Source organism: Medicago sativa, chromosome 3 (genome assembly GCF_051527215.1).
Source record: "Medicago sativa cultivar Bolivia chromosome 3, Bolivia_mono, whole genome shotgun sequence".
NCBI classification, from domain to species: Eukaryota; Viridiplantae; Streptophyta; class Magnoliopsida; order Fabales; family Fabaceae; genus Medicago; species Medicago sativa.
This window is the reverse complement of record NC_140751.1, coordinates 19,812,977-19,827,887: the sequence shown is the minus strand read 5'-3', so window position 1 is coordinate 19,827,887 and position 14,911 is coordinate 19,812,977. Positions and strand designations below refer to the sequence as shown.

The window sequence follows — 14,911 nt, the reverse complement described above, 5'->3', positions numbered from 1 at the left end:
GACAAAAGAATTACGAAGGAAAAACCCATGAATTGAAGAAGACTAGCATCCGATCTGAATAGAAATTTGCTGAATGTTATCTTTTGATGATAATAGTTGTCGAAATTATAATGCCAATACTGTTATATTTTTATTCCTAAGTCAAATGTCTTCCTATTAGAGAGATCAATAAATTCTAAATGAGAATTTTAGGAAACATAAATAGACAATTTATAGGGAGAATGGAGATATGCATTGACTAAAAGAATCATGTGGATTCTTCTAGATAACACAGATTCCGACACCCCTCCTCAAGTTGGTGCATAGATGTCTATCATGCCCAACATATCTATCAAATGCTCAAAGACAGGTCTTGCCAAGCTCTTTGTTAAGATATCAGCAGTTTGTTGACTAGAAGTCACAAAATGTAGACATATAACTCCAGCATCAAGTTTCTCCTTTATGAAATGAACCTCAATCTCAATATGTTTGGTTCTATCTTGCTGCGCTAGGTTGTGGGTTATGCTGATGGAGGCTTTACTGGCAGAATTTAATTTCAATAGAATCTCAATTTTTATCCTATGTTCCTCGATGACTTTGTAATACGTCTTCACAAATTCCCTGAGCCATAGTGCTAAACTTGGCTTCTGTAATACGTCTTCCTACAACTCCTTGCTTCTTTTCCATGTTCCAAGATTTCCCCTGACATTTGTACCATATCTAGAGGTCGATATTCTGTCTACGACGGATCCTGCCCCGTCTGCATACGTAAAGATACAGACATTTCATTCACTAGTCTTCTTAAAGAATAGACCTTTCCGGGGGTGGCCATCAAATATCTCCGTATTCTATAGACTGCCTCATGACGTTGAGAGTGCGTAAATTGAGTCACGACACTGATTGAGATGGCAATGTCAGGTCTAGTCTAGTGTGAGAAAATGCTTGACGTGATCTTACGTTTTCTGATCATGATACTTCCACCCCGATGCTAGGCAAGAGCTCCATCTTGACATCATTAAACTCAATTCTCCACGTATCCTTAGACTAAGTACCAGAAACAATAAAATTAAAGGGTAGTGAACAAAGTCAAGGCTTGAAAGAAGGTGATTTACTGCTTGCTAAGAGAATCAATGACTGCTTGTAGACTAACCGACTCATCTTAATGAATGGGTAGGGACATTATCATCTACTGGTGGGATATTTGGACAACAGTACTTAATGCACATAAAGATTTTTTTTTTTTTTGGGGAGGGGGGGTCTTTTAATAGGTTATCGTTGTTTCTCGTGTACTTTACCCATTTCTTCTCCAGTAATACTGCAAAAGGTTGCACTTTCCTACTATTAACTTTCTAATCATATTATATACGTTATTTGTTTCTTAGTTGCTGTTTGAATGCTCAACTGAGGAAATTTTTGTTTTTAGGTTATTGTTTCTAGGATGAGATATATATCATCACAAACTGAGCGTCCAGTACGGTTTGTAGGCCTTTCTACGGCTCTGGCAAATGCTGGGTAAGTTTATTTCATTTTTCTCCATGTTTTTTAAAATAGAGTTATTTTAATTATCTTTCCATATCTTCTCCACTCCACTATTATTCGTGTATGTTTTTCGTGTCCGCACTCTCTAGTCTCTCCCAACTTAGGGAGAGAGAAAGAGAGTACAAGATAAGAGTCTGTTCTATCAACGTACTCCTTATTTTTTCCCCTTCTATTTGTAGTGATCTAGCTGATTGGTTAGGCGTGGAGGAGATCGGACTCTTCAATTTCAAGCCAAGTGTGAGGCCCGTACCTTTGGAAGTTCATATCCAGGCAAGTGGTTGTTTCACATAGATTGTGACGTTACATGTCTGTTTTTTGTTTGGTTTTTGGTTTAAGTAGTAAAATTGAGGAATCGAGGAATGAAATTTGGAATGCATGTATACATATCTACGTTAATTCTCCATATAAACCTTTACCCGTGTACTCCTATTAAGCAACCCCTAAGTGATGCGTAGTCTTGAAATAATATCATTACAAATATGCTAACTACTTGGTCTTCTTATAGGGATATCCTGGAAAGTATTACTGCCCACGGATGAACAGTATGAATAAACCAGCATATGCTGCGATATGCACACATTCACCTGCGAAACCAGTTCTTATATTTGTCTCGTCACGGCGCCAAACAAGACTTACTGCACTAGATCTAATTCAGGTACATACCCAATCTCTTTTGGGAAATAATATTTGATTCATTATGGTTAACTGCTAATTATCTTTCTCTGAATGAAGTTTGCTGCTTCAGATGAACATTCAAGGCAATTTCTTAACATGCCTGAAGAAGCATTGGAGATGGTTCTGTCTCAAGTCTCTGACCAAAACTTGAGGCATACTTTACAATTTGGCATCGGTTTACATCATGCAGGCCTGAATGACAAAGACAGATCTCTTGTTGAGGAACTTTTTGCAAACAACAAGATTCAGGCACCATTTATTTTCTTTAAAAATTTAAATATCTTTCTTTTTTGTCTTAAAAAGTAAGGTAAACATTCATATTTTATGGCATGCCGTTTACTGATTAGCTGTATAATATCAATGTAGGTATTGGTTTGTACCAGCACATTGGCTTGGGGTGTGAATCTTCCAGCTCATCTAGTAATTATCAAGGTAATGTAATTGTTGTAATGTTTTCTTTTAGCAATATATTGGCTTTCATTTTCTCGTCCAGAAGTTCCAGGAGAAATAAACAAAAAATTTCTTTCTTGGGTAAGGTTGTAATTGATTGTGTACTTGTCTTGCTTGGTTTACATTTTATTGAATCTTAAACTAATCATTCACGAGTGATTCTAGCTGCTGCAACTTAGCTTTTAATATAGTTAATATTGGACTTGACTCGGACAAGGTTTTGTTAAATAAAGTAATTTAATGTTGTTGGTTGAACATATATTGAATTGAAAAAACCTCAAAGGCATTTTAAATTAGAACTTAATACAAGTTTGTCAAAGTGAGTTATTAAAAAGTTTCTGATTTGCAGATGTTGTATAACATTGCTGCAATAATGTAAATAATTACAAGTTTTGGCCGTTTCTGTGAAGTTTTCTCTTAAAATAATTTTCGTTTCGCCCTTTTACATCTTTAGCTTGTCTCCATTATTATACATGTGTAATTCAATTGTAAGTTGAAAATTTATTATATTTTACCTGCACGGAGTGATGCAATGGTTGCAATGCAAACTGTGTCTTTTCATGACAAAACATATTCAACCCATGGTTAAACAAACCAGGGTAGCGGTAACGTTTAGGTGTTTAAGTCTTGGCTGGAATGAGGTTACTTCTCAAATCCAACCATGTATAGGTCCATGCCTACTCCAACTGCTTTTGTGGTTACATCTTGTTAAAGAGTCCCACATCGGTTAAGAGATGATTTGGCAATGTGTTTATAAGTGGGGGCAATCCTCACCTCACAACTAGGTTTTGTGGGGCTGTGTTAGGCCCAACCATGAAATCCAATGGAAAAAACCAATATATCTTGAGATTGTGGAAGATTGAGTTATGAACTTTCCATTGTATCATTCTCCACAAAACCATTCATCTGAACAAAACTTTGCCAGTATGCTCAAAGCTTTGTGTTATTCTTATCATCCTTGATCTTCCTCAAAACATCACATGGAACCTCAGTGCCTTGAGGTCCATAGAGGACTACTTGCCTATACTGTGTACTTTGAATGTAATGTCCAAAATCTAGACTTAGTTTCTGTGTAGAAAATATAATGTATTAGTCTTCTAGACAAGAAAAGAACTTAATGAACCAAAAATAGGAACCAAAAATAGATAGATGATTACCAGCTGATTCCCACTTGCAGCCAAATTAGTCGAAGTGACTTAAAAATGCTTTGGTTCTTCCATGACCCTACAAAATGAATGTTCAGATGGCAATCTGCTCAACCCCATAGATATCTCATGATAGACATCGACAAAGAAAATGTTATTTCCAATATATGTAAAAAGCATTAACCTGTTACCAGATATTCCAAATACATCCCTTACACGGAGCCAATTTTCGGCCATCAATGAATGTGCCATATTTTTGTTAAACTTAACTTCAATTATGCGATTGTAACCATCCCTCAATATAAACGTGTCTCCCAATTCTTGAGGGATGACTACAAATTTGAGTCAATATATAAAATTATAACTAGAAAGAGTAAAAATCTACTATATAAAAAGATAAGTCAGAAGGAATTTAGGAGAATGTATGGTGATTAATATTTTTTTTTCATATTTATATGAAGGAATCTAATATAAAAAAGTGTGAAATTATAAAATGCATGAAAAAATGCCATATAGATTTGTTTGAGAAATTATATATGTATGATTGCAGGAATTAGGTTAGGTTAGTCTGCTGATGTTAATCATAAAAAGTAATAGACATAATATTCTGATTATGGTTCTGATTATGGTTTTAAAGATTGTCATCTGTAATATGAAGTAGAAGGTTGAACCAATTGTTACCTCATTCAATATGTGAGTTGTCAAGAACCCTTCCTTGTTATTTTGACTAAGGTAACTATCAAGTGCAGCCATTGTTTTTTATTCTTCGAGAAAATAGGGTTGTGATGAGAAATGATTAGTAGGATTGTGATCAAATCTTTTGGTGGTTATATATAGTTAGAGTCTGAGATATACATTAAGCTAGAACTTGCCACACAGCAGATAAGGAAGTTATTGTAAGAAACAAAGACTGGTAAAATGACGAATGTTAGGACAAATATTATAGCAGTTATTTGTCCTAACATGTGTCATCTTACCAGTCTTTGTTTATTACAATAACTTCCTTATCTACTATGTGGCAAGTTCGAACTTATTGTATATCTCAGACTCTACCTATATATAACCACCAAAAGATTTGATCACAATCCTACTAATCATTTCTCATCACAACCCTATTTTCTCGAAGAATAAAAAACAATGGCTGCACTTGATAGTTACCTTAGTCAGAATAACAAGGGAGGGTTCTTGACTGCTCACATATTGAATGAGGTAAGAATTGGTTCAACCTTCTACTTCATATTACAGATGAAAATCTTTCAAACTATAATCAGAATATTATGTCTATTACTTTTTATGATTAACATTAGTAGACTAACCTAATTTCTGCAATCATACATATATAACTTCTCAAACAAATTTATATGACATTTTTTTCGTGCAGTTTATAATTTCACACTTTTTTATATTAGATTCCTTCATAAAAAAATAAATAAAAAAAATTAATCACCATACATTCTCCTAAATTCCTTCTTATTTATCTTTTTATATAGTAGATTCTTACACTTTGTAGTTATAATTGTTTTTGTATATTGACTCAAATTTGTAGCCTTATGGAGAGATTCCACAAGCTTTTGTTTATGATTTCTATGAAGAATTAGGAGACATGTTTATATTGAGGGATGATTACAATCACAGAATTGAAGTTTAGTTTAACAAATATATGGGACATCCATTGATTACCGAAAATTGGCTCCGTGTAAGGGATGTATTTGGAATATCTAGTAACAGGTTAATGCTTTTTACATATCTTGGAAAATAACCTTTTCTTTGTCAATGTCTATTATGAGAAATCTATGGGGTTGAGCAGATTGCCATCTGAACATTCATTCCGTAGGGCCATGGAAGAACCAAAGCATTTTGAAGTCACTTTGACTAATTTGGTTGCAACCGGTAATCAGTTGGTAATTTATCTTTGGTTCCTATTTTTAGAAGACTAATATTTTCTACACGGAAACTAAGTCCAGATTTTGGACATTACATTCAAAGTACACGGTATAGGCAAGTAGTCCTCTATGGACCTCAAGGCTTTGAGGTTCCATGTGATGTTTTGAGAAAGATTAGGGATGATAAGAATAACACAAAGCTTGGAGCATACTGGCAAAGTTTTGTTCAGATGAATGGTTTTGATCGGTGAATGTTCTATCATAAATCATATCTCTAGCCAACTCTATTGAATTTGTGTGTCTAAATCAGACCACCCTGACCTCCATTTAAAACAGCATGGTACAATAAATGCTAATTGATATGATTTTTAAGTTCAAATCCTGATCTATGATTGTAATCCTAATAATAAATACATGCATTTTGTTAAGAGTCCCACAACGGATAGGAGATGGTCTGTCAATGTTTTATAAGTGGGGCCTCAAGGCTTTGAGGTTCCATGTGATGTTTTGAGAAAGATTAGGGATGATAAGAATAACACAAAGCTTGGAGCATACTGGCAAAGTTTTGTTCAGATGAATGGTTTTGATCGGTGAATGTTCTATCATAAATCATTTCTCTAGCCAACCATTGTCCTCTATTGAATTTGTGTGTCTAAATCAGACCACCCTGACCTCCATTTAAAACAGCATGGTACAATAAATGCTAATTGATATGATTTTTAAGTTCAAATCCTGATCTATGATTGTAATCCTAATAATAAATACATGCATTTTGTTAAGAGTCCCACAACGGATAGGAGATGGTCTGTCAATGTTTTATAAGTGGGGGCAATCTTCACCTCACAAGCTGGTTTTGTGGGGCCTAACTACAATTTCTAAGACATTTGATTCATAGTCTAGCAATCTCCAAATCGTTCTTAATAATTTATCCTATAGATTTTCTTGGTATTCTTTGCCTCTGGTGATTAGGCTACACTTGATATATGATCTACTCAGCTTACTACAAAACCCATAGGTTTGTTTTGCAGATGCCCAAACTCTAGTCGAGATTCAGCCATCTTTATATATAGATGCTACTCTATCTCTTTCTAATGTTCTTAATCCTATCTCATCTAATAATTTCATTTGTCAAACCTTCATTTCAACCACCTTGCTTCAATCAGATGATTTATATATACTATTTATTTTTTGTTTTGTATAATAGACCCATGGTTTTCAAACAACGTGACTTGTGGAACGATGTGCTCTCCAACCTTCACTTCAAGCCTAGGAGTGTTTTGCATTTTGCTAAACTTACATTCCATATACTTTGTCTGACTTATACTCAAATAGGCATAAGCTTCTAAAGTTAGTTTCCAACTCTCTAACCTCCCATTTATTTCCTCTCCCGACTCTCCTAGTGGGACCATCACTTACGGAAAAGCATGCATCACTTTTCTGGATCTTGACCGATTGACCGTGCTCTTTAAGTGCATCCAAGACTGAGGTAAAAGTGATAGGGGCTTAAAGTCGAGTCTTGGTGTAGTCCTTTAGTTTTAGGGAAATTTTGTGGCCCCAGCTTGCATGCTCACAATAGTCGTGGTCCCCTCATACACATCCTTCATAATCCATTTCTTTTCTATGGCTTTGCACTAAATTGGTAACTTTTGTTGTTCCCTCTGATATTGCTTAATCATTACTTGCATCAAGTAAATTGTTTTCTTGGTCGACCTCCAAGGTATTAACGAAATTTAAATGTTAATTACTTCAGGAAAAAGACTTTCTTAGTTGAGGGTACAAGAAATGAAACGTAAATATTTGAATCTAACCATGTATTACCAAATTCCAATATGAATCTAACTATGTATTACCAAATTAAAATATTAATTTTTTGTTTTAACAATAATTTGGTTATCTTTCAGGGGACAGAATACTATGATGGAAAAGCAAAGAGGTACGTTGATTTTCCAATCACTGATATCTTGCAAATGATGGGTCGTGCTGGACGGCCTCAATTTGATCAACATGGGAAGGCAGTGATACTTGTTCATGAACCCAAAAAGAGCTTCTACAAAAAGGTGAAAATTGGAAATGAGAATTATATTAAACTTTGACACCTCTTGTGCTGAGATCTGTACTGATTTCTCTTTTATTTTGCAGTTCTTGTATGAACCCTTTCCTGTTGAAAGTAGTTTGAGGGAGCGGCTACATGATCACATAAATGCTGAAATTGTTTCTGGAACAATCTGCAATAAACAAGATGCAGTGCATTACCTTACATGGACTTACTTATTCCGTAGACTGGTAAGTATTAGAGATAAGTGAAGGGGAAGAGAAACAATAAAAGACTTTGAATTGTGACTTTGATTATATATTAATAACGGACTTCTAATCCTTATTGAATAAGAAAACAAACTGTGACAATTATTCCTAATCTTAAACTAAACAAGATACAAATGATTAATATAACGCCATGTGGAAACTAATTCTAAGAGATAATCTAATGTACAATCAAAATATTATATGTTTTCTATGTACGCGGACACTCATAGTAAATATTTACTAAGGGATAGTTTCCATTAAACCTGACTAGGAAGGCAACTCATGGATGTCTTATACATTAGAGAGATAATGACGGACTGCTCTTGAAGCTGATTGAAAAATTGAGGGATAGTATTTCGTCTGTGAAATTTTCCCAAACAACATATGTCCCAAAGAGATGTGAATGTTGGATTTTTTTATTTGTATTTGTAGATTTACCCATTGTTATTCATAATAACTATTTTTTGACAGATGGTCAATCCTGCGTACTATGGATTGGAGAATGTAGAACCTGAGTTTTTAAGTTCGTTCTTGTCTAGGTAATGACATGAAATACCAAAACCCCATGTTTTTAGCAATGATATTCTAACTGACACTTCTCTTTTGGCAGCCTAGTACAAAGCACATTTGAGGATTTGGAAGACAGTGGATGCATAAAGATGAATGAGGATGTGGTGGAGCCGGTGATGTTGGGGTCAGTAGCATCTCAGTATTACCTCAGCTACATGACTGTGTCAATGTTTGGTTCAAACATCGGTCCAGATACATCACTTGAAGTAAGACTTATAATATTCCAGTTCTCATATCATTTCTCCATCTTCGTTTGAAAGATTGTTTCTTTTAATTATTCAAAATCATTATGCTAAGAGTTTTTGTATGTAGGTCTTTCTGCATGTCTTATCTGCTGCTTCTGAATTTGATGAACTTCCTGTGCGTCATAATGAGGTAACTGTTTTATTTTTTATCACTGAAAGTCAATTATTTTCTTGTAAATTTTGAGTATTATTCTTTTTTATTTAGTAATTTTTAATTGATGCATTTTTCTCAACAATCTAGTTGATCTTATTGCAATGCATTTTTCCTTTCTGCTATAGTGATGATTAGAAGTTTTTCTTTTTAAATAAGAAATTGAAGTCTTGGGGTGCCAACATAGCTGGGATGTCATTTCTATCATGTGATGCTTTTGCACTCTAATTTTGCATAAAAAAAAGAAAGATAAAAAATAGCAAACGCTTCAGTACTGTGAAATCTGAGATAGTAACACGATGGTGTATGGCAAACTCAATGAATACATAATACTCAGAATGGACCTTATATCAATAGGAGAAACCCACTCTTTAACATTTGAATATCCAACCATCTGTGTTTGACTCTTTATCTTTATAAACAAGGCCTTTCAACAATCTCATTTAATGTATTCTAAGTTATTTCATGGTCTTGACCCTCCAATCCCCAAAGAAAAAGACTTGGTAATTTAGTGTTTAGCTTGGAGGTAAGTAAAGTCAGGCCAATGATTGTTCCAGTGAGGGATCGAACTTGGGTACTACCAAGTGAATCAACTTTAACTTAAGCTCATTAATCCCTTTATGAATCAATGTATCCATGTTATAAAATGAGCAATTGGTGTCATTTAATACTTTCTTTTTCTATGAAGTTAAATCCTACTTTTATAAACACAAACTATTGTCCTTCATCTAATAATTTGCTTTTTGTTTCTACAATTCATGTCATGTCAAAATCGGACTTGCTCCAAAATGAAATTTTTTCCATGAAGTCATTGACAATATTCTGTTCTTTTGTCGTAGGAAAAATACAATGAAGCACTATCGGAGAAAGTTAGATATCCAGTGGATAAGAATCATTTGGAGGACCCTCATACCAAAGCAAATCTTCTATTTCAGGTCAGTAATTTTAACCACTAATTTTAGCATAGTAGACTTTCTTTTTTATTTTTCTTTATATCTTTATATAGCACCAGATTACCTCTTTCAATTTTTCTTGTTTATATTTGTGATCGTAAAATTATTCTGAATGCAGTCTCATTTTTCCCAATTGGAGTTGCCAATTAGTGACTATGTCACAGACTTGAAATCAGTATTAGATCAGAGTATACGAATAATCCAGGCCATGATTGATGTATGTGCAAATAGTGGTTGGCTTTCGAGCTCTATAACTTGCATGCATCTTCTGCAAATGGTAATGCAGGTAATAAATTTTTCTGCACCTGACCTTTCTTCTTTCTGGGCTGTTGTATAATTTGAATACAACTAGCAAGTTCAAGTTAGTTCTGATTATCTCACATGAAAAAAAAATCTTTCTTGGATATTTTGATTATACAGTTTTCTAGGAGAAAAATAATCTTATATGAACTTCATATCTTACAAGTTTTGTACTACGGAATATTCCCTCGTCACTTTGCTTAGTTATTGGAAGAGTCTACTAGGTACTTTTAAATGTAGCAAGCCCTATTCAATGTGATAAGGCCCTAAGATAACTAAGGTATACGTAAGAAAGAAGTGGGGGTGCGATTTGGGAGATTAGGAGTCAAATGTGAGAAAATAAAATAAATCTCCACTTGTGTAACTAACTGCTGAGTTGGCGGCCGGGAGGGTTGTGGGAGAGTGATTCTCTTGTAACGGGTATAGGGGGGTAGGGAATATGCATTGTAGGAGGTGGCTGGTACTTTTGGGATAGACTAAGCACTCTTAAACTGTGTAGAGTATTTTCTTTTTGGTTTGTGTTGGAAATTCCGCCTTAATTGCAGTCCGCCCCTAGTCGCCTTAATTGCGGCCTTTGGTTAGCCTTCATTGCAGCCTCCAACACCTTCATTGTGTTGGCTTTGAGGGGGTGGATTTAGTCCCACATCGGATAGATAGCACTCTTGAGAAGAGTTTATAAAGAGGAGGCACTCCTCACCTTACAAGCCGGTTTTGTAAGGATGAGTTAGGCCCCAAATTTCAACAGTTTGTATTCCCTAATTTTCATGGGTTGCAAACCTTTCATGGGTTGCAAACCGGTGTTGCAAATCAAATTTAAGTTATAAAATTCAAAATTACCATCAGAAATCATCGACATGGCTTTATTCTTGGATGTTAAGAACCAGGCTTTTAAAAACAGGGATCTGTAATGAATGTTAACGGAAAAGGGTGGTAAAGAGCCTTCATCTTTTGGGGGACCATTAAGTGCAAAGAAGGATCAACTTCAATTAATCATTTAAGGCATGGGGTAGAATTTGTTAGAAGCAAGTGTTGGTGCTAGTAGATTGTGGAAAAACTAGTAAATTCTCTCGAGAGCTATTACAGTAGTTGAACCTTTGCATCGAAAACTCTCCATAATACAATATGCCAATAGTGGTACTGGTGGTCCAGAGGTTGTTCGCCATAAGCAATCAGCCTTACTCTGTTCATTATACCATGTTATGGTTGAGAGAATTCAGAGAAATAAAGAATTGATTAACTCTGTAGAGTTTTTAACTAAGTCTGTTGGTGACAGCTGCCAGTATCTTCCTAACTTGCTAAGAGAGGGGACATGATTAGTCTATTGTAACAGTGAAGGACACGTTGGATGTTATGAGATAAGAGGATCTCTTGGCTAAACAGTTATTGCATTGTTTTGTCAAAAATTATGGCAAAATAGCCTGGCCTCCAAGCAACAGCTGAGGGACAGCTTTATTTAATGGAAGTAGGCTCAATATGGTTTTGTAAACTTAAATCTAGATGGATGCTTCAGATAAATGAATAGGGGCCATACTAATGCAACAAGGAAATATATATCTTACATTATTCAAACCTCAACTAATATTTATATAAAAGGGAATTGTTGGATACCACTTTAAGACTATTGTCCGGAACAAATTTCAATCAAAGGGGAATTACTTTATATCCACTCTTCCTTATTTTATTTGATAGTACCACTAAATAAATTACAAAACATAACTGCTGGGCTTGTTAGATCTAATGGTGAAAAGACAAACCCTGGCTTCAATAAAATTGTGCGTGCGTATATATTTCCTAAATCTAGACACACACACACACACATCTGGGATATTTCCTACATTTCACTCTTAAAATATTGTGTCCTGGTTTTAGGGTTTATGGTTGGACAAGGACTCTTCATTGTGGATGCTCCCATGCATGAATAACGATCTTATAACTTCACTTAGCAAAAGAGGAATTTATAGTTTACAAGAGTTGCTAGATATTCCCAGGGCAGCGTTGCAGACTGTCATTGGAAATTTCCCGGCTTCAAGATTGTACCAGGTATAGATTCCTTATAACTTCATGCTTTAATGCTTGTTTAGATTCTTGTTATTTTCTTTTGGAGAGGAAATTGGGGAACATGGGTACGCTGAAGAAAAATGGATGAGCACATGCTTCTTTTTGAGGATGTTGAAAACTATGGGTTGTTGTGTGTAATTTTGATATGTTACAATATCTATGAAATTAAATGCTTGAATCTATGTCTTTTAGGGATAATTGTGTTACCTTATTTTAGGAATTTATCATAGCATAATTTGGGGTAAGTGTACCATATCTATCTACTATTATTATAAGTCTCTTTTCTCTTCTTTTCTTCACCCTTTCCTAAAACACCTATGAATATAACAAGGTGTAGCCATTGATCATGCAACAACATAATTTATATTAAATAAGTAATTAATTATTATTTCATGTATTAATACTTTATTTATCTTCCAGGCATATCACCTCTTTTAGCTTATACTTAATACGTGCTTGTTTCTTTGTTTGTTTTTCTTTCTTTAACCAGGATTTACAGAACTTCCCTCATGTTAAAATGAAATTAAAGCTTCAGGAGAGGGAAACTGGTGGTGAGAGGTGCTACATATTACACATTAGATTAGAAAAGCTCAATTCTAGACGACACTCATCTAGAGCATTTGTTCCTCGATTTCCAAAGGTATGTTTTCAAATACACAAACATGTTTGAGTGTGTATCTATGTTACAAATTGTGAATCAATTCTTTTTAGGAATCATAAGACACATGATAAAAAATAAGTGACATGTACAAAAACAAGTTGATATATTATGTACAAATCTCAATAATTCAAGGTTGTCAAAATGACAAGAAAAGTGGCTGGGTAACAAAGCTGACAATAAATTCTCTGGTTACATAAAATTACGGGGCAAATTGCATTTGTCATAATAAAACAAGATTGATATGGGGTTCATGCTCAAAATAAATACCTAGGGCGATTCATATTGTTTGGGTTCAGTTTTGTTTTGAATTTAGATATGACTCACATGTGCCATAAGTTTTGTATCATTTGAACATGCATATTCATGTGTTATGATTTTTTATCCTGTGTCATTTGAACATAAATAGTTTACAATTTGTGTCTACAGATAAAAGAGGAGCAATGGTGGTTGGTTCTTGGTAATACCTCTACGTCTGAGCTATATGCTCTGAAAAGAGTTTCTTTTTCGGATCACTTAGTTACATCGATGAAGTTGCCTGTAACTCCAGCTAATCTTCAGGTAAAAATTACTCGCATCTATATAAACTTGGTTCCCTCTCAGCTCTTGTACAAGAAGCACAATAGTTCCTACTAGTGTTCTTTGTGCTTGTTTGGCTGATATAGTATCAGTTCTTGAAGCACAAAGAATTGGACACTAAGGCTTTGTTTGGGAGTTTGGAGGGGAGGGGAGGGGAGGGTTTTGGAAAAAAGGAAGGAGCAAGTGGAAGAAATAGAAGACATTGGGAGGAGAGGGCTTTGGCGGTTAATTTTTTACTCATAATAAAAAATCCCCCTCATTTGGGGGAACTCAAAAATTGCATTGGGGGAGGGTTTTGGGGGGTTATGGAGGGTTTATATGAATTTTTCAAATTCAATCTATGTTGTTATAATATTCTTAAAATTAAAAGTATATTAATCATAAGTATTAGTTTATCATTCTCTAAAAAACTGTTCTTTCAAAAAATGTGAATTTTTTGTCCATTTTTCTATATATTTCCAACCCCCCAAAGCCCTCCCCTCCCTTCCCCTCCAAACTCCCAAACAAAGCCTAAATTTATAAGATGAAAGCGTTTTTCACTAACAGAAGAATCTACTGCTTCCAAAATTGCCCTTGGAGCATAGCAAGCTGAGTTTGCTGTTCTGCTTGCTTACAGACTCCTTTCTATTTCAAATTCCTACTTCCAAATCAATGACTTCTCTCATATTTCAGTTGTGGAATGTCTGGAAAGTTTAGATTAAAGACTTGCTAGAGTTTATGCATCCGAAATGTGATATTCATGGAAAGAAAATGTTCATTTTAATATATTTGATTTGACAAGTAATAGTTTTACAGCTGTTAGGCTGTCAATCAATATACTTTCGCTTTTACATTTTCCTTTAAGATCTGTTTTACCGTCTTGCAGGATGTAAAAGTGACTCTAGTCTCCGACTGTTACATTGGATTCGAACAAGAGCATTCGATTACATAACTTGTTGGATGTCAGCCAATAGTCTTTGTGCAGAGGCTTTGTACGTACTGTATAAAAGGATTATACTGGCTAACACTGACTTGGTATACCTTCAAATCAAAGATTTCTTCAATCACTATGTTCTACCTGCTACATAAGCAAATCAGAATCTGACTATTTACATTGCACATATCTAATTATACCAGGACATTTGCAGCTACAGAAATATATACTTTTTTCTTAGAAGGCAGCTAGAGAAATATGTCTGCTGATATTTTATTGAATCAAAAATTAAACAACTGCTGTACTTTAGTATTTTTTTTTCTTTTATTTTTATACTTAATTTAGTATATATATTGCTATGACTGACTGGTTATAAATATATATTTTTGAAGGAGGTTATAAATATATTTGACATTTGAAAACTACTTAACTCCACTTCAGTCCCTATAATTAAGATATTTGGTTTTGAATCAATGCTATTCAAGCGCCGAGTTTTTTATATTTTTTTTTAT

The 14,911-nt window shown here is 34.5% G+C and overlaps 1 protein-coding gene across 1 annotated transcript in view; it reads left to right on the top strand.

The window, feature by feature from the left end:
- LOC146936234 (U5 small nuclear ribonucleoprotein helicase) overlaps positions 1–14,821 on the top strand; it is a 32,668-nt gene extending 17,847 nt beyond the window's left edge. The window contains exons 34-49 of the mRNA XM_085751197.1: positions 1,403–1,491; positions 1,698–1,788; positions 2,024–2,173; positions 2,251–2,442; positions 2,560–2,625; positions 7,573–7,728; positions 7,811–7,954; positions 8,444–8,511; positions 8,583–8,748; positions 8,855–8,917; positions 9,778–9,873; positions 10,010–10,177; positions 12,061–12,231; positions 12,740–12,889; positions 13,337–13,468; positions 14,352–14,821. Coding sequence (XP_085607323.1) covers positions 1,403–1,491; positions 1,698–1,788; positions 2,024–2,173; positions 2,251–2,442; positions 2,560–2,625; positions 7,573–7,728; positions 7,811–7,954; positions 8,444–8,511; positions 8,583–8,748; positions 8,855–8,917; positions 9,778–9,873; positions 10,010–10,177; positions 12,061–12,231; positions 12,740–12,889; positions 13,337–13,468; positions 14,352–14,417 — 1,968 coding nt within the window. The 3' untranslated portion in view covers positions 14,418–14,821. The remainder of the gene's footprint in view (positions 1–1,402; positions 1,492–1,697; positions 1,789–2,023; positions 2,174–2,250; positions 2,443–2,559; positions 2,626–7,572; positions 7,729–7,810; positions 7,955–8,443; positions 8,512–8,582; positions 8,749–8,854; positions 8,918–9,777; positions 9,874–10,009; positions 10,178–12,060; positions 12,232–12,739; positions 12,890–13,336; positions 13,469–14,351) is intronic.
- The last annotated feature ends 90 nt before the right edge of the window (positions 14,822–14,911 follow it).